Source organism: Lissotriton vulgaris, chromosome 4_1 (genome assembly GCF_964263255.1).
Source record: "Lissotriton vulgaris chromosome 4_1, aLisVul1.2, whole genome shotgun sequence".
In the NCBI taxonomy this organism is placed as follows: Eukaryota; Metazoa; Chordata; class Amphibia; order Caudata; family Salamandridae; genus Lissotriton; species Lissotriton vulgaris.
This window is the reverse complement of record NC_141691.1, coordinates 1,628,150,906-1,628,171,718: the sequence shown is the minus strand read 5'-3', so window position 1 is coordinate 1,628,171,718 and position 20,813 is coordinate 1,628,150,906. Positions and strand designations below refer to the sequence as shown.

Sequence of the window (20,813 nt, the reverse complement as noted above, 5' to 3'; positions counted from 1 at the left end):
AGACAGCACACGATGTTAAGCACAGATGTTTAGCTTGAATGGTTTTAAGCCACACCCTTAATTGCATTGTTCATGCCCCTTTAAGAGACCGCAGTTCTTCCATTCCACTTAAATCCCTGGGCCTAGCCATCCGAATGCATGGAGGCTGCAGAAAGAAGACAAGACCTCACTGACTGCGTTTAAAAAGTGCGCAGAACCCCAAAGGGTCTCTTGGAGCTGACCTTGACATCAGGACTCCATAGGTGCAGTTGAGAGACGGGTTTTGGGGTGCCACTTAGGTTGAAACTATATTTAATCAGTACAGTTGAGCTGACTTTTTTAAAAAAAATTGTCATCAAACTCTGGAACGGTGATATTTTTCACTGTCGTTTTGGCAGATTTTTATTTTTTTTAACTCTCTGCCCCCGATTTTAAACAAATCGTCGCCGGCTTAGACTGCCTCCACTTAAGACCTTGAAAGAAAGGCAAAACAATTGTGTCGCATTCGGGCTGAAAACCGGTCATGTCATGCCTGTCAACTCTTGCCTCAAAAACAAAGGTTAAATAAATCCTTTAAGACAGCTTTACCATAAAAGGTAGATGGGGAAATTAAAGCTTTAGGGAGACGATATATGTTTGAAAGGTGGGTGAGTACATTAAAGCCAATGGAGACATTTTGTTAGTCTGGCGGATGAATAGAAGTTTACAGCAGTTGACAGGTATCTCATATGGGCGTCTTCAGAGACACGCTAGTTAGGGGTGGGTCAAGGCAGGTGCTTCGCGTTCAGTCCTGGGATGTCTCATGCAGACCCCTGGCCCCCTAGTGGAGTAGATCTCCGAGGCTTGGATGTGGCATCTGAACTCTAAAACCCTATTGGCTGCCGCACAGATCACTACTTCGAGACAACTTCCACTCAGGTTCATTCGGCGGAGCCTGGATCCTGGTCTGGTGGCCCCAATGCCAGGGTGACCAGATTTTGAAAACAGGCGTATTACAAAAACATTTATTTGGTACTGCAGTTTTGGATTGACTGAGGGCCGCATAAGACTTCATTAACATCAGTGGCGGCTGGTGGATTTTGAAAGTGGCGAGTGTAAAATATTGTACCCTAAGGTAATAAGCGAGCAAGCGAGCCCAAACTTCAAAAGGAGGGTGCGGGGGTTATCCCCCATGAGAAAATGTTGAAAAGAAGGATTCAAATGGTGGGTTTTACACCACATATTTACTACAAATTGTTGAAAAAAGGGAGATCCAAATATAGCATTTTGAAGCTAAAGAAGATGGTAAACAATGCAACGCTTGTTTGGAGAGCACTGTTTTCAAGTGTTTCTTAGACCAAAATGAAATTACCTACATGGTGCAAGTCATCCGAGAGGGAGTTCCATAGGACAGGAACTTGTACAGAGAAGCTACAGCATCCTTTACTTTTCTTTACCAATAAGATTAGGGATATGTTTCTTGACTCCCCTGTCCACAAAGCAAGGAGCCATGCCATTCAAGTCCTTAGTGTGGATACAGCAGGTCTTAAACTGGATCCTGTGTCTGGCCGGTGGCCAATGTAGGGACATCAATAAGGCAGTGACATCTGTGATCATTGAGTTTCCATATCAGACATAAACTGATACACAAGAGAGTCACAAAGTCCTGATGTATATGCAAAAGCTCAGTGTTGGACTTGGCCCTTATTGCAGGGTCATCCCTGAACTTTTTGCCTTCCTCCTATATTTTTTTGTGACCTGTTGTTGGCTATTTTAGGACTCTGGGAACTTCACCACTGATGATCAGTGCTAAAGTGCATATGCTCTTCCTATTGTAATTTGATGTATGAATTAGTGAGTCCATGATTGGCTGATTTGGTTTACCTGTCAGACCCTAGTACAGGGAACTGAGTGTTCCCAGGGCTTGTAAATCCAAATGCTGCCGGTTATGTTATGTTATGTTATGTTATGTTATGTTAATAACTATTTATAGAGCGCATGTATACCCGTAGGTTTCATGGCGCTAATGCAGAGAACAGTAAACCAAAATCCCTATACATATGCTTGCTCAAACAGCCATGTCTTCAAGGTGTTCCTGAAGACTAAAAGATTGTTACAACTCCTAAATGACAAGGGGAGAGTGTTCCAAAAAGTGGTGGCAAAGTAGGAAAAGGAGCTACCTCCTTGCCGTTTCAGTTTAAACAGTGGGGTAGATACTAAGTGAAGATGATCAGAGCGTAAGTTGCGCTGAGGTTTATAGTTATTAATCATATTTTTGACAAATTTAGGGCCATTTCCCTTCAGTGCTTTAAAAACTATGCAGCCTGTCTTGAAAGCAACCCTTTGAGCCATTCGTAACCAGTGTAATTTTGACAGTCCCAGTCTGGCTGACTGCCATTTGGGTTGTTGTAATGCCAGTGAACCTGTATTAGTGTCAAGTTTCATAACTAGGTTCTCGACCTCTGGTAGGACAAGGGGGGATAAAGCGACAAACTTATGGTTTTTGTGAATAATAGCTGCCACCCCGCCTCCCGGTTTGCCCAGGGGGGCGGTTTGCGGACAAGATCTACTAATCTAAAGGGAGAGCTGCTAAAATATCAGGTAATGAGCCCTGAGTTAGCCACGTTTCAGTGACTAGTAGTATGTCAGGTTTGTCCGAAGAGAGTAACAAAGATATCAAGTTGATGTTTTACGAGAGATCGCGTATTAAGATATAAACAATGAAGATCAAGGTGCGAATTTGTGGTGAGGTTAGCGACCACAGGGGCAGCAGGACTTGGTTCAGCAAAAGAGTGCTCTGATTGGGCCATAGAAATCCCATTCATATGGATGCTGTGATGAATGCAAGGGTTCAGAGAGGGGCAGAGGTGTATAGGAGGCCTTAATGATTTTAATTCGCTAGATGAGTAGATTAAATTTGACTTTTGGCCATAATCTATGGCCCCTGGGCCCGGCCGGGCGCAGGGCTTGCAGCACTGGTTGTGCCACCAACAGAATCAGTCTTGTAAAATGAGTCTAAGGTCTGCCATTGCAGAGCCTGCGTGCAGTCTGGTACTCTCATGTTGACTGGGCAAGTGCACCCACTTGCAAGTCCCTAAACCTTCCCTTTTCTTCATGCCGGACACCCCTATGGTAGGCCCAAGGCCAGAGTGCATTGTAAGTATAAGGTAGGACATACCCTGATGTGTGTGGCATGTCCTAATAGTGAATTACAGCCATTTTCGTTTTTTCACTATTGCAAGGATATCTGTCCTCCATAGGTCAGAATGGGCAGTTAGATTATTACATTTTATAATCCTAACTGACTCAGGGAATATGGTGGAAATTCGAGTTTAGTATGCTTGGACTCAGAATAATAAAATACATACTTTAGTGAAGTTGGTTTTAACATTCTGTGTTTGAAAATACCACTTTTAGAAAGTAGGTATTTTCTTGTCTAACTATCCAAAGCCTTCCTCTGCTAGGTTGTGTATTCCTTGTCTGCAGTTTGAGTGACAGGGCGGGGGGATTCCAGGAGACAGTGTGAGTCCGCCCAGTGGTGAATAGAGAGATCTGCATCTAGATGGGAGGGAGGAGTTGCACCTGGGACCTGAATAAGACTGTGCCTGTTCCCAACAGCGCTGGCTCCACCCCCTGTGGTGCGTCTGATGTCTCTGCCCTCCACTACGAAAGAAGAGAAGGAATCATGTCAACAAAGTGCTCCAGGGCTGTGCTTCCCCTCCACAATGCTGGCTCCACCTCCTGTGGGGCGTCTGAGGTTTCTGCTCTGCACTGTGAAAGGAAAGAAGGAGTCATGTAAACAGAGTGCTTCAGAACTGGTTTGGACTGGGCAAAGGCCCCTCTGCCCTAAGAGAACAAAGGCTTTTGGAATATAAATATTGAGACCCTGATCCAAAGAAATTAAATCACTTTTGGACTACAACAAGAAACCTTTACTGAGGAGAGGAAACTGAGGAGAGACTATTCCCAAGCTGAAGTGCTGCTTGGGGGATTGGCCTGCAATGGTTGCCTTACTGCCAAAGGAAGGAGAAAGGATGTTTGTGTACTTTACTTTCAACTTGTGAAGGATCTCCAAGGGCTTGGAAAAGAGCTTGCCTCCTGCTGAAGTCTCAGGGACAACAGACTTCAACCCCCACCTCCCCAGAGTTCTTTGGAAGTGCCTGCTGCTGTTTTGGGCCTTCCGAGGGATTGCGTGTCGCAAGGAGTTGGAAGCGCGAAGCAACAAGATCCAAGCGTGTCGCTGTCGCACTTCTGAACAAGGGTGTCGCCACTGGAGTTGTCGCACTGCACCGCATCGAGAGAAGCGTGCCGCAATGAAGAGGAAGCGAATCGCCGTCGCTGCTGCCTACCGTTGTACTTCTGAACAAGGGTGTCGCTGCTGGAGTTGTCGCACTGCACCGCATCGTGTGAAGAGTCTCGCAACGAGGTAGAAGCGTGTCGCCGTCACTGGGCCTGCCGTCGCACTTCTGAGCAAGGGTGTCGCCGCTGGAACTTCGCAATGCACCGCATTGAGGAAAGTGCCTCGCATCCCTGAGAAGCGCGCTGCCATCGGGGCTGCTGCCATTGCATTTCTGAACAAGGATGTCGCTGCTTTAGTTGTCACATTGCGCTGAAGCTTCACGCATCGTGGGAGAAGAGTGTCACAGTTGGAGTTGTTTGTTATATACAAGGGAACCCCATACAGTAGAACCTGGGGTAGAATGATAATTTTACAGAACAGTGGTTCGAAGTAGGCCTTATGCGGTCCTTAAAGGAAAAAGAGGGTTTTTAGCGAGTATTTAATAAGTCGCTAGGGAGCAGTAGTAGTAGGAAAAATTTAGAGTTTTTTATTTTTACTCTTTTCTCGTAACGATATACATAAATATATATATACACTGTATTGCAGGTGCTCAAGTGAATAGTACGGTGCAGGACGTGACATAAGTGATAAAAGTGAACGGACTGTCACACAACAACAAGGATAAAAACACACAACAATTATATACAATGGTACAAGTGAAATTCCTTGGGTAGGTCGACGGCGTTTCGATCTATATTGTTTTAGATCTTCATCAGGACAGTTGAGCCTCCTGAAACTACAGAAATTGCAATTATGTACTTTACTGGTATTCTTACATGTTTGATCTGACACTGTTTTGGTGCTCCCGTGAAAAATTTATGGATTTAGACTAAATTTAAAAATAAAAAGAAATGAATTTCTAAACATGCACATGTTCAATTTATTATGCATGCATTTTTTGTGAAGGACTAGTTCGGGGGTAAGTGATTTAATCTCACCATGGTGCGCTGCGTTTTTTCAGGCTTAAGTTATGCGCGCATGCATCCAAATGAATGGATTGTCACAAATTAGAAAGTACCTTGCCTGTGGAGAGGGCAAGTATGGTCATTCGTGCAATACAGCTGTTCGGATGTCGCTGCTTTTCAAGGAATCTGTGGGAAATGTAAATTAAATGGGCATGGGTTGGACTCAGTCGCTGTAATCATGTAATAGATCTTTTCGAGTATGGCAGAATTGAGGGGCTAAGAAATAATAACCATAATCGCTTAATAGTCCAGAAACTTACATAACATTTATCAGATTCCAGGCTTTCAAATGGGGATTCAAGTGACGATTATTTACTTCTATGTAGATAAAGGACCTACTTGAGCTTTTAAAATAAGAGGAAAAAATAACAATTGTTAGGGCCTTTAGAGTATTACTAGCCGTAGTTAGAGGCAAGTGGGCGGGGCTACTTACTTACAGAAAATAAATCTGGTAAAAACTTAATCAGTATAGTTGCCAAAAGCGCATTCGTCGCTATGGTAGAGAAGGCGCCTGAAACTAAAGAACATTCTTGGTCAGTGCATGGTTTAATTTAGTTTAAAAACATCGTGATCATGACCACGTTGTTGGTGATACACTTACGCAAGCAGTGTGGGTTCCAAGGCGCTTTCGTCGCTATGGTTGTAGAGGGCGCCTGAAACTAAGGAACATTAACGATCAGTGCGAAGCTAGTATAAGTCAATTAAAACCAGCATGGCGACAGTAACCACGTGGTGGTCGATATCAATCAATCAATCAATCAGTGACACTTGTAAAGCGCGCTACATGCCCGTAGGGTCTCAAGGCGCTGGGGGAGGGGGGGAGGGGGGGTGCCGCTACTGCTCGAATAGCCAGGTCTTCAGCTTCTTCCTGAAGGAGAGGTGGTCTTGGGTCAGGCGCAGGTCGGTCGGGAGGGAGTTCCAGGTCTTGGCGGCCAGGTAGGAGAAGGACCTTCCTCCTGTAGTCGCTCTTCGGATGCGGGGGACGGCGGCGAGGGCGTGGTTGGCTGATCGGAGGTGGCGTTTGGGAGCGTAGAAGTTGACTCAGCTGTTGAGGTAGCTCGGGCCTTGGTCGTGTAGGGCTTTGTGTGCGTGGGTGAGGAGGCGGAAGGTGATTCTTTTGTTGACGGGGAGCCAGTGAAGGTCTCTCAGATGTCCGGAGATGTGGCTGGTTCGTGGGATGTCGAGGATGAGTCTGGCTGAGGCGTTCTGGATCCCCTGGAGTCTCTTCTGGAGCTTGGCGGTGGTACCGGCGTAGAGGGCGTTGCCGTAGTCCAGTCGGCTGGTGACGAGGGCCTGGGTGACGGTCTTCCTGGTCTCGGTGGGGATCCACCAGAAGATCTTCCGTAGCATGCGTAGGATGTTGAAGCACGCCGAGGAGACGTTGTTGACTTGCCTGGTCATGGAGAGGGAGGAGTCCAGGAGGAAGCCCAGGTTGCGTGCATGGTCTGTCGGTTTGGGTGCGGTGCCCAGGGCGGGAGGCCACCAGGAGTCGTCCCAGGCGGAGGGTGAGGAGCCCAGGATGAGGACCTCCGTCTTGTCCGAGTTCAGTTTCAGGCGGCTGGTCGTCATCCACTCGGCTACCTCTTTCATCCCTTCGTGCAGGTTGGATCTGGCGGCGGCGGGGTCGTTGGTCAGGGAGAGGATCAGTTGGGTGTCGTCGGCGTAGGAGATTATGCTGAGGTTGTGTTTGCGTACGATGGCCGCGAGGGGGCTCATGTAGACGTTGAAGAGGGTGGGGCTCAGAGATGATCCTTGAGGGACGCCGCAGGTGACTTCGGAGGCCTCTGACTTGTACGGTGGTAGGCGGACTCTCTGTGTTCTTCCGTCGAGGAAGGAGATGATCCAGTCCAGCGCCTTGTCCTGGATTCCGATGTTGCTGAGGCGCCGTACTAGGGTGCGGTGGCAGACCGTGTCGAATGCCGCAGAGAGGTCTAGGAGGATGAGGGCCGCTGTTTCTCCATTGTCCATCAGGGCTCGGATGTCATCGGTGGCGGCGATGAGGGCGGTCTCGGTGCTGTGATTGGCTCGGAAGCTGGACTGTGAGGGGTCGAGGGATCCGTTCGTCTCGAGGAAGGCGGCCATCTGCCTGTTGACGGTCTTCTCGATGACTTTGGCTGGAAACGGGAGGAGCGAGATGGGGCGGTAATTCTTGAGGTCGGTGGGGTCCGCTGTTGGTTTCTTGAGTAGAGCGCTGAGTTCGGCGTGTTTCCAGCTCTCAGGGAAGATGGTGGTGTCGAAGGATGTGTTGATGATGTCTCGCAGGTGGGGTGCGATGACAGCGTCGGCCTTGTTGAAGACGTGGTGAGGGCAGGGGTCGGTCGGTGATCCGGAGTGGATGGAGTTCATCGTGCGAATGGTGTCTTCGGTGCTGATCGGGGTCCAGGCGTGGAGGGTGGTGGTGGGGGGTGGTTGTTCGGTCATGGTGTGCGTTGGTTGGTTGTTGAAGCTGTTATGTATGTCCGCGATCTTGTTGTGGAAGTATGAGGCGAGGGAGTTGCAGAGGTCTTGCGATGGGGTGATGTCGTTGTTTCCTGCGCTGGGGTTGGAAAGCTCTTTCACGATGTTGAAGAGTTCCTTGCAGTTGTGTGCGTTGTTGTCCAACCGGTCCTTGAATGCTGTTTTCTTGGCGGCGCGGATCAGCTGGTGGTGTTTCCGGGTGGCAAGTTTGAAGGAGGTCCTGTTGTCCGGTGTCGGTTCCCTTCTCCAGACTTTCTCGAGGGCTCTGCAGTTCTTCTTGGAGCTCTTGAGTTCGTCGGTGAACCATGGGGCCTTCTTGCTGCCGGGTCTGCTAGGCGGGGTCCTCAGTGGGGCGAGTTCGTCCGCGCAGTTGCTGATCCACTTCGTGAGGTTGTCGGCGGCTTGGCTGGGGTTCGCTGAGCTGGCAGGAGGGTGCTGGTTCAGGGAGGTGGCGAGCTGGTCTGCTGTGATCTTGTTCCAGCTTCTGCGGGCTGCCTGTTGCTGGTGTTGGTGGGTCGTCGTTCTCTTGAAGGTGAAGTGGACGCAGCTGTGGTCCGTCCATTGAAGCTCTGTGGCGTGGCTGAAGTCTATGTCTGTGCTGGATGAGAAGACTGCGTCGAGTGTGTGTCCGGCGAGGTGGGTGGGGGTGGACACCAGTTGCTTGAGTCCCAGGTTGGCGAGGTTGTCGAGCAGGGTGCTGGTGTTGCGGTCGTTGTTGTTCTCCAGATGGAAGTTGAGGTCTCCCAGGAGGATGTAGTCGGCGGAGGGGAGGGCATGCGGGCTGACGAAGGTCGATGCGGCAGGAAGGGGGTCCGAGTGCCTCTTTTCCAGCAGCTCACAACTGAGTGAGCGTCCCTGACTCCATTAAGAGCGTGTTGGGGATATTGCGCGCGCAGGCAAGAAAGCGTGTCTGGGGTGAGCATGCGCGGTAGGGATTACTACAAGCATGCGCTCATGATTAGTGTTGTAACGCGCTGTAGGGGTTACTCGGAGCATGCGTTCATGATTAGTGTTGTAACTGGGTACATGCGTAGAATGGCTGGTTGCGCAGTGATTTAAGCATCCTGAATAGAGAACTACTTGAAACCGCCAAATAGACCAAAAATTAAAATACACAATTTTTAACAATATTAGGAACAATATTCGGTAAGTAGTTTTGCAGAAAAAACCTTTCGCAGTCTCAGGGTAGTGTACATCAGTTAGTGTACATTGCTGAATGGGTTCATGTAACAATATCCCATATTAACATCTGATTCAAGTGCACATGTTCCATTCATCGAGAGAATTAAGTCCTTTCTCAATTGTTTTACACAAAAAAATCCATTTGCATTCCAGGCGGTTTAGTATAGTTTGTTGATTGCCTCCTCTGGCATTGGGCATCAGTTTATCAATAACCTGCCATTTTATTTCATTTTCCGAATGTCCCAGTTCAAGGTAGTGTTCCACCAACGGAGCTGTTGTTACTTTACATCGGATCCTGCTCCTGTGCTGGGATATTCTGGTCTTTATCTGTTGGGTTGTTTGTCCGATGTATAATAGTTTGCATGGACATTCTATACAGTAAATCACATTCTTTGAATTGCAGTTGGTGAAAAATTTGAGATTGTGCTTAAAACATCCATACTCGAATACTTTAGTGTTGGTGGTGAATTCGCATGCCATGCATTTATTACACTTAAAATACCCTAGTACTGGTGGAAGATTCAACCTAGTTTCAATTGTGTTATTAGCTGTTGGATTGATAGCTGCTCTTACTAGGTGGTCTTTTAGATTGCGACCACGTTTAAATGAAAACAGGGGGAGCCCGGTGTTTAGTTCTAAGGGATCCAATACATTCCAGTGTTTTTTAATCATTTTAGTGAGTTTGTTGCTGGCTGTGTTAAAGGTGGTAACACATGTAATCTTAGATAAGGATTTTTTTGGCTGAGGTTCAAGTAAACATTCTCTGTGTGTGTACCAGGCCCTTTTCATAGCCCTTCTTACCAGTTTACGTGGGTAGCCTCTCGTAGTTAATTTTTTGCAGAGAATTTCTGCTTCAGTGAAGAAGTCAGCTTTATATTTGCAATTTCTCCTGATTCTCAGGAATTGTCCATAGGGCAATCCAGCCCTCAGAGCCCTGGGGTGTGCACTATGGTATTGCAAGAGGGTATTGCGTTCCGTAGGTTTTTGGAACAGTGTGGTGTACAGTTGGTTTTCTTCGCATTTAATGGTCACATCAAGGTAGTCAATTTGATGTCTATTGTATGAGTGGGTGAATTTGAGGTCAGTTTGGGTGGTATTTAACCATCTACAGAAATCATTCAGTGACTCTTCTTCACCACTCCAGATCATGAGGACATCATCGATGTATCGATGCCAAGATTTTATTTGATTGCGAAATGGGTTTGTGTTGTTAAGAATAATGTTAGTTTCTATGTCATCCACGAAAAGAATCGCAAAATTGGGGGCAAAAATAGCCCCCATGGAAGTACCCTTACATTGTCTATAAAACGTGTCTTTAAATAGAAAATAGTTCTTAGTCAAGGCTATTTCAAGAAGCTTAATTATGAATTCCGTGGGGACTTGGTGTGGTGCCGGGCGGTTGTCTAAATGTTTTTTGATTACGTTAATGCCTTTTTCTTGAGGAATATTGGTATAAAGTGACTGTAAAGCACAGGGGTACGTGGGTAATAATAATAAGAACCCACGTACCCCTGTGCTTTACACACTGCCTAAAGTCCACAAAGATACTGAACACCCCCCTGGGAGACCCATACTTTCAGGGTGCGGGTCTATCGTAGAACCCCTGGGTAAATATATCGATTTTTTCATCCGCGACATGGTCCAAGACACTGTAACGAATGTTAAGGATACTACACACCTGATCAATCTCATTGAGACACACCCATTCCATCCAGACAATGAAATTTTAGTGACTCTAGACATAGAGTCACTTTATACCAATATTCCTCAAGAAAAAGGCATTAACGTAATCAAAAAACATTTAGACAACCGCCCGGCACCACACCAAGTCCCCACGGAATTCATAATTAAGCTTCTTGAAATAGCCCTGACTAAGAACTATTTTCTATTTAAAGACACGTTTTATAGACAATGTAAGGGTACTTCCATGGGGGCTATTTTTGCCCCCAATTTTGCGATTCTTTTCGTGGATGACATAGAAACTAACATTATTCTTAACAACACAAACCCATTTCGCAATCAAATAAAATCTTGGCATCGATACATCGATGATGTCCTCATGATCTGGAGTGGTCAAGAAGAGTCACTGAATGATTTCTGTAGATGGTTAAATACCACCCAAACTGACCTCAAATTCACCCACTCATACAATAGACATCAAATTGACTACCTTGATGTGACCATTAAATGCGAAGAAAACCAACTGTACACCACACTGTTCCAAAAACCTACGGAATGCAATACCCTCCTGCAATACCATAGTGCACACCCCAGGGCTCTGAGGGATGGATTGCCCTATGGACAATTCCTGAGAATCAGGAGAAATTGCAAATATAAAGCTGACTTCTTCACGGAAGCAGAAATTCTCTGCAAAAAATTAACTACGAGAGGCTACCCACGTAAACTGGTAAGAAGGGCTATGAAAAGGGCCTGGTACACACACAGAGAATGTTTACTTGAACCTCAGCCAAAAAAATCCTTATCTAAGATTACATGTGTTACCACCTTTAACACAGCCAGCAACAAACTCACTAAAATGATTAAAAAACACTGGAATGTATTGGATCCCTTAGAACTAAACACCGGGCTCCCCCTGTTTTCATTTAAACGTGGTCGCAATCTAAAAGACCACCTAGTAAGAGCAGCTATCAATCCAACAGCTAATAACACAATTGAAACTAGGTTGAATCTTCCACCAGTACTAGGGCATTTTAAGTGTAATAATTGCATGGCATGCGAATTCACCACCAACACTAAAGTATTCGAGTATGGATGTTTTAAGCACAATCTCAAATTTTTCACCAACTGCAATTCAAAGAATGTGATTTACTGTATAGAATGTCCATGCAAACTATTATACATCGGACAAACAACCCAACAGATAAAGACCAGAATATCCCAGCACAGGAGCAGGATCCGATGTAAAGTAACAACAGCTCCGTTGGTGGAACACTACCTTGAACTGGGACATTCGGAAAATGAAATAAAATGGCAGGTTATTGATAAACTGATGCCCAATGCCAGAGGAGGCAATCAACAAACTATACTAAACCGCCTGGAATGCAAATGGATTTTTTTGTGTAAAACAATTGAGAAAGGACTTAATTCTCTCGATGAATGGAACATGTGCACTTGAATCAGATGTTAATATGGGATATTGTTACATGAACCCATTCAGCAATGTACACTAACTGATGTACACTACCCTGAGACTGCGAAAGGTTTTTTCTGCAAAACTACTTACCGAATATTGTTCCTAATATTGTTAAAAATTGTGTATTTTAATTTTTGGTCTATTTGGCGGTTTCAAGTAGTTCTCTATTCAGGATGCTTAAATCACTGCACAACCAGCCATTCTACGCATGTACCCAGTTACAACACTAATCATGAACGCATGCTCCGAGTAACCCTTACCGCGCGTTACAACACTAATCATGAGCGCATGCTCGTAGTAATCCCTACCGCGCATGCTCACCCCAGACACGCTTTCTTGCCTGCGCGCGCAATATCCCCAACACGCTCTTAATGGAGTCAGGGACGCTCACTCAGTTGTGAGCTGCTGGAAAAGAGGCACTCGGACCCCCTTCCTGCCGCATCGACCTACTATAAATAAGTAAGTGTATCGACCACCACGCGGTTACTGTCGCCATGCTGGTTTTAATTGACTTATACTAGCTTCGCACTGATCGTTAATGTTCCTTAGTTTCAGGCGCCCTCTACAACCATAGCGACGAAAGCGCCTTGGAACCCACACTGCTTGCGTAAGTGTATCACCAACAACGTGGTCATGATCACGATGTTTTTAAACTAAATTAAACCATGCACTGACCAAGAATGTTTTTTAGTTTCAGGCGCCTTCTCTACCATAGCGACGAATGCGCTTTTGGCAACTATACTGATTAAGTTTTTACCAGATTTATTTTCTGTAAGTAAGTAGCCCCGCCCACTTGCCTCTAACTACGGCTAGTAATACTCTAAAGGCCCTAACAATTGTTATTTTTTCCTCTTATTTTAAAAGCTCAAGTAGGTCCTTTATCTACATAGAAGTAAACAATCGTCACTTGAATCCCCATTTGAAAGCCTGGAATCTGATAAATGTTATGTAAGTTTCTGGACTATTAAGCGATTATGGTTATTATTTCTCAATTCTGCCATACTCGAAAAGATCTATTACATGATTACAGCGACTGAGTCCAACCCATGCCCATTTAATTTAAATTTCCCACAGATTCCTTGAAAAGCAGCGACATCCGAACAGCTGTATTGCACGAATGACCATACTTGCCCTCTCCACAGGCAAGGTACTTTCTAATTTGTGACAATCCATTCATTTGGATGCATGCGCGCATAACTTAAGCCTGAAAAAACGCCGCGCACCATGGTGAGATTAAATCACTTACCCCCGAACTAGTCCTTCACAAAAAATGCATGCATAATAAATTGAACATGTGCATGTTTAGGAATTCATTTCTTTTTATTTTAGTCTAAATCCATAAATTTTTCACGGGAGCACCAAAACAGTGTCAGATCAAACATGTAGGAATACCAGTAAAGTACATAATTGAAATTTCTGTAGTTTCAGGAGGCTCAACTGTCCTGATGAAGATCTAAAACAATATAGATCGAAACGCCGTCGACCTACCCAAGGAATTTCACTTGTACCATTGTATATCATTGTTGTGTGTTTTTATCCTTGTTGTTGTGTGACAGTCCGTTCACTTTTATCACTTATGTCACGTCCTGCACCGTACTATTCACTTGAGCACCTGCAATACAGTGTATATATATATTTATGTATATCGTTACGAGAAAAGAGTAAAAATAAAAAACTCTAAATTTTTCCTACTACTACTGCTCCCTAGCGACTTATTAAATACTCGCTAAAAACCCTCTTTTTCCTTTAAGGACCGCATAAGGCCTACTTCGAACCACTGTTCTGTAAAATTAATTACAGTTGGAGTTGTTGCCATAACACTACTGAACAAGGGTGTAGCCACTGAAGTCCACGCATCGAGCCGAGAACTTCTCGCATCCCCGGAGTAGCGTGCCGCATCTGGAAAATCTTCACGTCTTTATTTCTTTGCACCTAAACTTTGCCGCATTTCCCTCACTGCGACATTGCTTGTCGTGGAAGCGCAACGCATCGTAAGGTACAATGACGCAGTGTTGCATCTTAAGAACTGAACTAAACTAAGCTAAATCTACCATCTTAAAGTAACAGTATTGTGTATTTTTGTCGTTTATGGACCTTGTGGTAACTCTATATAAAGGATACTTATTTTTTATATAAAACCTTGTGTGGTGTCCATCTGTAGTGTTGTCACTGGGTTACTGTATGTGGTCACAAATGCTTTACACACGGCCTCTGAGAAAAGCCTGTCTGCTCGTGCCAAGCTACCAGGGGTTATTTAGTAGTGTAATCCCCTTATCCTGAGTAGGGGCTAGGGTCCCTATTTGTCACAAGTACCTACCTGTGCTAACTAGAGACCCCCAAACCTAACTCTCAGCTCTACAGTTTCTTAAGCTTCACACTAGTTATAGTTTTCTGCAAGAACTTTCGAGTTTGCAAGAGGAAATGTTTGGCAATTCTCAAATCTATAAACAAATCACTAGACACCATGTAGCACAACAAGACAGAACATAGCACCCAGAAAAGAATATGAACACATCACAGATCAATACAATAGCGCAACTCAAGGCATCGCATCATAGCTCACTGCAACCCATCACAACATCAGAGCTCAAGGCAACTTGTAACATCATAAGACACATCACACCACCAAAGAGCAGCGTGTCACAGTATCAGGGTGTACTGTTTCAGGCTCCATTCTGTTTTTACAAGAATCACAATCATAGTAAGTCCAGTACAACAAAACTCAATCGTAAATCAGCATGTCAAGGTAATGCAAAGCAAAACTCAATAGTAACATCAAAATATTATTATTCATTAATATTTAGTGCACAAAAGTATATATTTGGAACGCTAAAAACATAGCGAAACAGCTCATCACACTTGAAAGCCATTCACACAAAGGTTGACTTGTCACCCTTCAGCTGATTATTGCTCTATTTGTGTGTAATCTGGTACTAATGTGGTCAAACCTCTGCCCAGTATGAACATGTGCAAAAAATGACAACAGTATGAAGTAATACTATCAGACAATGTGCCACATTAAGCCACATAATTTGCCTTTTCTTGGCAGATAGTTTAGTCAACCTAGCCGCATTATTTCGCCCTTCCCTGTCGCATAATTCCGGGGTCCTTGAATATAGACGATTAAGGTTGGAATACCCTGCTCTATCTCCCAAAAAAACATTGCTAATTGTGTGCAGTTCTTAGTTGTTACCTCCTAGTCCTTTATTAAGCACACTGCTGAAGGAAATCGTACACACGTTAATACAATTCATGCTCAAATTTCCTTCATAGTTTTATCCTTGATCGGTTCACAGAGAAAGCAGACGACAGGCTGTTTAAACAGAAATCACCAGCTGAGACAGCAGCATTTAGTATCAAACCCCCTAGCTCCTCGGGCAATAACCCAACACAGGATCAATCAGAAAAGTAGCATCAGAAATCTTTCTCATAATCTCATTGACATAACCTCGATGTATGGTTTGATATTGCATCTCATTCTTGCTCTGCAGAGACAGCCTTGCAGGTGGCAGGTTTTCTTTTGATTTATTTCATGTCTTGATGGATGGCCACATTCCTTTGTGGATTAAGAGGTTACTACTGATGAAACTGCGTTCATGAGGCTGTGATGTGTGATTGAGGCTTGAAACAAATGCATTTGAATGTGGGCCACACCAGGGGTTAAAAGTGGGTGGCGGCCTCCTTAGAACCCTTTTGGGCACCAACACCTTTGTGTGTTCCAAATTAAGCACTGCTCTTTGATCTTCTATGTCTCAGTAAGAAAACTAAAGTGAGATTACGGAAATTTCCCATACGAAGGAGATCAGTGCCAGTGCGTGCACTGACTGCCAGAAGCAAACAACATGCTTCACTACTTTATTCAGCTTCACACCCCATGTCAGGGAAACAAACTTTCAGAGCCTCGTTGTGGGCACGTAATGAACAACATGGGGGTTCACTCGAGCCGATAAAGCAATGAGATGCAGTGGTTGCTTAAAATACAGATCGAATATTCCCTATTTCTATTAAAAGAAAGAAATAATGGGTACCACATTCAGCATTTAAACTAGACTTAAGGCCAAACTTCACATCTCTGGTTGCAAACTGCAGGCCCAATATCTGGATTATCTGAGTGGACAACTTTGCTTTCCATCTGTCAAAAGTGGATAAAACATTATAGACCCACAGCTAGTCATGTGCTTTCAAATATCGTGCCTGTGTCTTCGAACGATAATTGAAACAACATGACAGCGGTGCACGTAATAGACACCAATAGACCGTGGGCGGAGCAATGCGCCTGCCTTTGACCAATTGCGTGCAGTCTTTCATTAAACGATGCACGCAAACACCAATCACATTGCCTAAAAGGAAAAGCCTAAAGCCTAAAAGGAAAAGCACATGCGTGTGTGATTCCTAGGGCCGCTTTCAAACCCCCTCCCAGAGGTCTCTCGCTGCGCGAGCAGTGCTGCGCACTGCAACACTAAGCAAAAGACCTAAAAAAGGGCATAAGAATAACCGAGGACATCCTCAAAACAGTGTGATGTCAGTACGCTCAGCCTGTATTCTATTAAAAAAATAAAAATCACTGGAATAATATCCATGTATGGTATTTCGATTGTGAATGATCAAAATAATGTTGTATCCAAGTGGGGATTTAGAATAATTACTGTATTTCATTAAGGTGCGAACATTCCTGTGCCATCAAGTGAGCATATTCCAGGTCATTTTATCTTCCCAAGTATAAAATAAATGTCCTGAATCTATAAAATCCCGAAAAATACATGGAACATTGTGGTATTTCCAGCAGAATTCATAGTCAAGCAGATATGTTGTGTCCTTAGCAGCTTGTTGTAGTTATGGCTTAGGCTTAAAGACAGAAGGCAGCTCTGATACTTCTGCTCCAGAGGTACCATAAGAGCACAGACTTGTAAACCACCTAGTTAGCCTATCCATTCCTGCTTGCAATGCAACACCATAGGCGATTATGCCCTCAAAACGAGCAGACGACAAAGAAATGTACATTCACACTGAACATTATTGTTTGGGTCTGTACCTTTCTGAATAGATTCCATTTTGATAGGTACCGATGTACTGCTTTTTTTTATCAATCGGCATGACATCAATGTATCCCCCATGATTACGGACTACACCTGCATGGACTGCGGCACGGCAAATGCTGGATATCTGGAAGACAGAAAGGTTGGCTTTACTTGTGGTTTGTAAATGTTTTATATATATACATTTTATTATTTTGAAGGAGAAACACACAAAAAAACAAGACAGAACAACCACAACTATGGCACCTAACACAGCAGAGGTTATCGTTAATGAAACAGCTCATGTTCGGATTACATAGAAATACATATGTAAAGGTTACTATAGTGTGTTCAAAGTCATTCTTGAAAGGGATTTATGCAGCTGAAACTCTTCACCCAGCTGTTTGGTTTGCAAGTTTGCCTGCCTATTTAATATGGGTAGGTTCCACACACCAGCACAGCATTGGGAGTCTAGTGACCTGATTAAGTGAGTGTGGAGGGTCTTCCATCTACAGCAGATTTAGAGTCTCTAGTGTCTCAAGGGTAGCCAGTTCTGGTCACCATGAGAAGTCATGCTTGTCCCCAAATAGCCAGTCTCCCTTCAGGTCCATCTGTGCTGCCCAGTAGTAAAAGCACTAAAGCGGGATATTGGAAATGCCTAGGCCACTCATGTAGATGGATAGTATTCACTTGATGTAAGAGATTCTCAGGGTTCTACTTGCCCAAAGGAATTGGTGCATCAGTGCCTGCAAGTCCGGAAAGAGCATGGTGGGAATGGTGAATGGGTAGTACATACAAAAAGCTTCGGAGAATCACCATTTTATACAGAGCAACTCTTTCCAAAAAGTTGAGGGAAGTGAGGTCTATTTATCCAAATCTCCTCTGGTGTGTCTCAGGACAAGAGGTATGTTCATGGCCAAGGCCATCTGTTGGTCACGAGAAACACAAATGCACGGCTATTGGACTGGGCCTTCCACCTGCCGGTATTTGACGTCTGGTGTAAGTTGTGGGGCTGTGCCAGCCAATTGCACAGAAGTAGATCTCCCTCAGTTAACAGGGAGGTTTGTGGGTGTTGTAAATAAAGGAGCATATCATCTGTGTATAATGACACTCTGTTCTATAGGGCTAGAGGAAGCCGTACACCCACACCTCTCCTGAGCCACTCTGCTAAAGGGTAAATTACTAGGACAAAAAGAAGTGGGGAAAAGGGGCAGCCCTGATATGTGCCATGTTGGATTGGGAAGGAGGGAGAGAGCACTTTGTCTAGTCTAACTCGAGTTAATGGAGAGTTGTAAAGGATCACTAGACCTGCCACAAATCGAGAGCCATAATAATTTGTTGAAGTACTTAGTATAGCAAGGGCCAATTTATAGTATAGAAGGCTTTTTCATAGCCAATAGGAATGAGGCTTTTGGGCCATGCCCTGTGAACCAGTGCCACTTGGAGCCTGCGTAGGTAGCATGTTGTGACCCAGCCCTGCATGAACCCATTCTGGTCCTCTTGGACTGATGTCCCCATTCCCGTGGCCAGCAGCTTTACCTCAACATTAGGAAGGGAAATGGGTCATACAAGCAGCATTTCCCCAGGGGTTTATTCAGTTTATGAATGACTGAGGTTGTAGTGTAGGTTATCAGGCAACGAACCAGAACTTCGTATGTCATTGAAGAGAATAAGGAGTTGGGGCATCAACATCAGGAGAAGTGCCAAATTTGCCAAACCCACCTCTCTGATTTTTGTTTCAAAGGTTAGGCATGAGGACTAGATGACCTAAAAGACTGTGCTTGAACAAGCACCCTTGTCAGTATTGTCTCAACCTGGTGCTACTTTTTCTTCCATAAACTGGTAGTTTCTTCCCTGGTTGATAATTTTTATAAATGTATTCTACTTCCCTTGTTTACGGACAACTTTTTCTTTGGTATGATGGGAGTTAAGGCAACTTCTTTGAGTCCTTCAGTTTCCCCAATGTAGTGTTGGACAGGTTCCCCAATGTAGCAGCATGAACAATCTATTGAGGGAGCTAGCAGTGATTCCCCTTTGGTGGTAATCTGGCCATCAATGCCAAATTTATATTTGTCACTTAGTTACTGAGCATCTACCAAGTTTGGATATTGCACCCGAGAATACTCTCTCTTTGAGAGTGGGATGGGGGAAGGGTGGGGTCTAGGTCCTATTCCAAGGTCTACTGCACCTGCTGGACAGTGCTTCTCTCCAACCAGGCACAACTAGAGAAAGAAGCCTCACTTTATGTTGAGAGCAACAGAGGCCCAATTCAAATACCATTAGGCCCCACGAGCACATAAATCTTGTTTGGTGTCAGTTTAGGTTCAAAACAAGCATTGGCAAAGCCAGTAGGTCTCGAATTTGGGAGCCACTAACTTTTCAAAAGATTTTTGTGCAAACATGAACAACACTGGTAAATAGCAGTGCTTTTTGTCACTGCTATTCAGTATCAGCAAAAATGAAAAAAGGTGTGATGATTCAGAACACTGTCAGTGGTCGTGTCATTCTGTAGATGAAACTTGCGACATTAGACATGCATGTAATCTACAAACAGATGCATCATCATTTTCTTGCATTTTGTATTGGCAGATCTTAGATGGCAGGTGCCACTTTTAACTTTCAATAAAAAAAGATATTGTAAGTGTACAAAAGAACTTTTCTGCGTGATATTCCGAAAAATATACTTAAAAAAAATAGAAGCATGATAGATCGAGTGGGCAGCAGGCTGGTGAAAAGCAACGGAGAGTGGGCACCATGGAGAGAGCAGCACTGGGAAGAGAAGTACACGACAGAGACAGCAACATGAGGGCAGGAGAGAGAGAATCACATAAAAGACAGCCCCCGGGGAGTGTGATAGGGGACCCACACAGGAGAGAGTGAGCAGCCATGAAAGAGTGAGAGAGAGAGCATTCAAACAGAAAGGGGTGGCAGGTGTTTTGGGAAGAAGAAACACAAGGAGTGATCTGTAAAAAATATGCCCTTTTATTGAGTTCTTCATCAACAAGAACAAGTAGTTCCGTAGATGTCAGCAGTGAAAAGACACAAGTCAGCCAGTCAAGAAACTAAGCTCCAGGGGAGGGACAAACACAAGATGGATTAGGAAAGCCATCAAAGAAGCAAGCAAGCAAAAAAGAGTGACAATCAAGCCAAACAATGGAAGGAAATAGGCAAGTTCTAAGCTCCTGTAAGTTCTTGGTATGCCCACAATAGGACTCGTAGGCTTAATCTACAATTTAACACAACCAGGCATGATATTGACTCGCACAATGACATAAAATACCAACACATCCCAGTCCCCCTTTGAAGTCCTTTCATTTCCTGAAGAGAGAAGTGTGGCTCAATGATTAGAGCGGCAGACCCTGATGCAGAGGTCTAGCCCGGGACCAGGGTTCAATTCCCCACCTCGGCGGGTCTTGGGCTCAAAATTCCACAGACCTGATAATTCTCGCTTCGTGCCAATTCCAATCATGGAGTCCAACTCTGCAACTCTGGGCAATAGCTTGCTTAATCTCCACAATGGCCCCCACAATGCTAAGGATGCCTGGCCTCCACCTTGGGGGTGCCCATGAGTGGACGCCTCACAGGGAATGCCAGGATGTGTTCCACAGCGGTATTCGTACAAGCGCCTTGAGACCCTTGCGGGTGAGTAGTGTGCTATACAAGTATCAATTTACATTTTACATTCACATTTCCTACCCAGGCAATATCTGCCTAGCACAATAGATTTTTCTGGGAGCCACCAT

At 44.7% G+C, this 20,813-nt stretch overlaps 1 protein-coding gene across 1 annotated transcript in view; it reads right to left on the bottom strand.

The window, feature by feature from the left end:
* Positions 1 to 20,813, bottom strand: part of CRISPLD1 (cysteine rich secretory protein LCCL domain containing 1) — a 280,007-nt gene that overhangs the window by 53,576 nt on the left and 205,618 nt on the right. Inside the window, exon 14 of the mRNA XM_086965901.1 lies at positions 17,088 to 17,218. Coding sequence (XP_086822027.1) covers positions 17,088 to 17,218 — 131 coding nt within the window. The remainder of the gene's footprint in view (positions 1 to 17,087; positions 17,219 to 20,813) is intronic.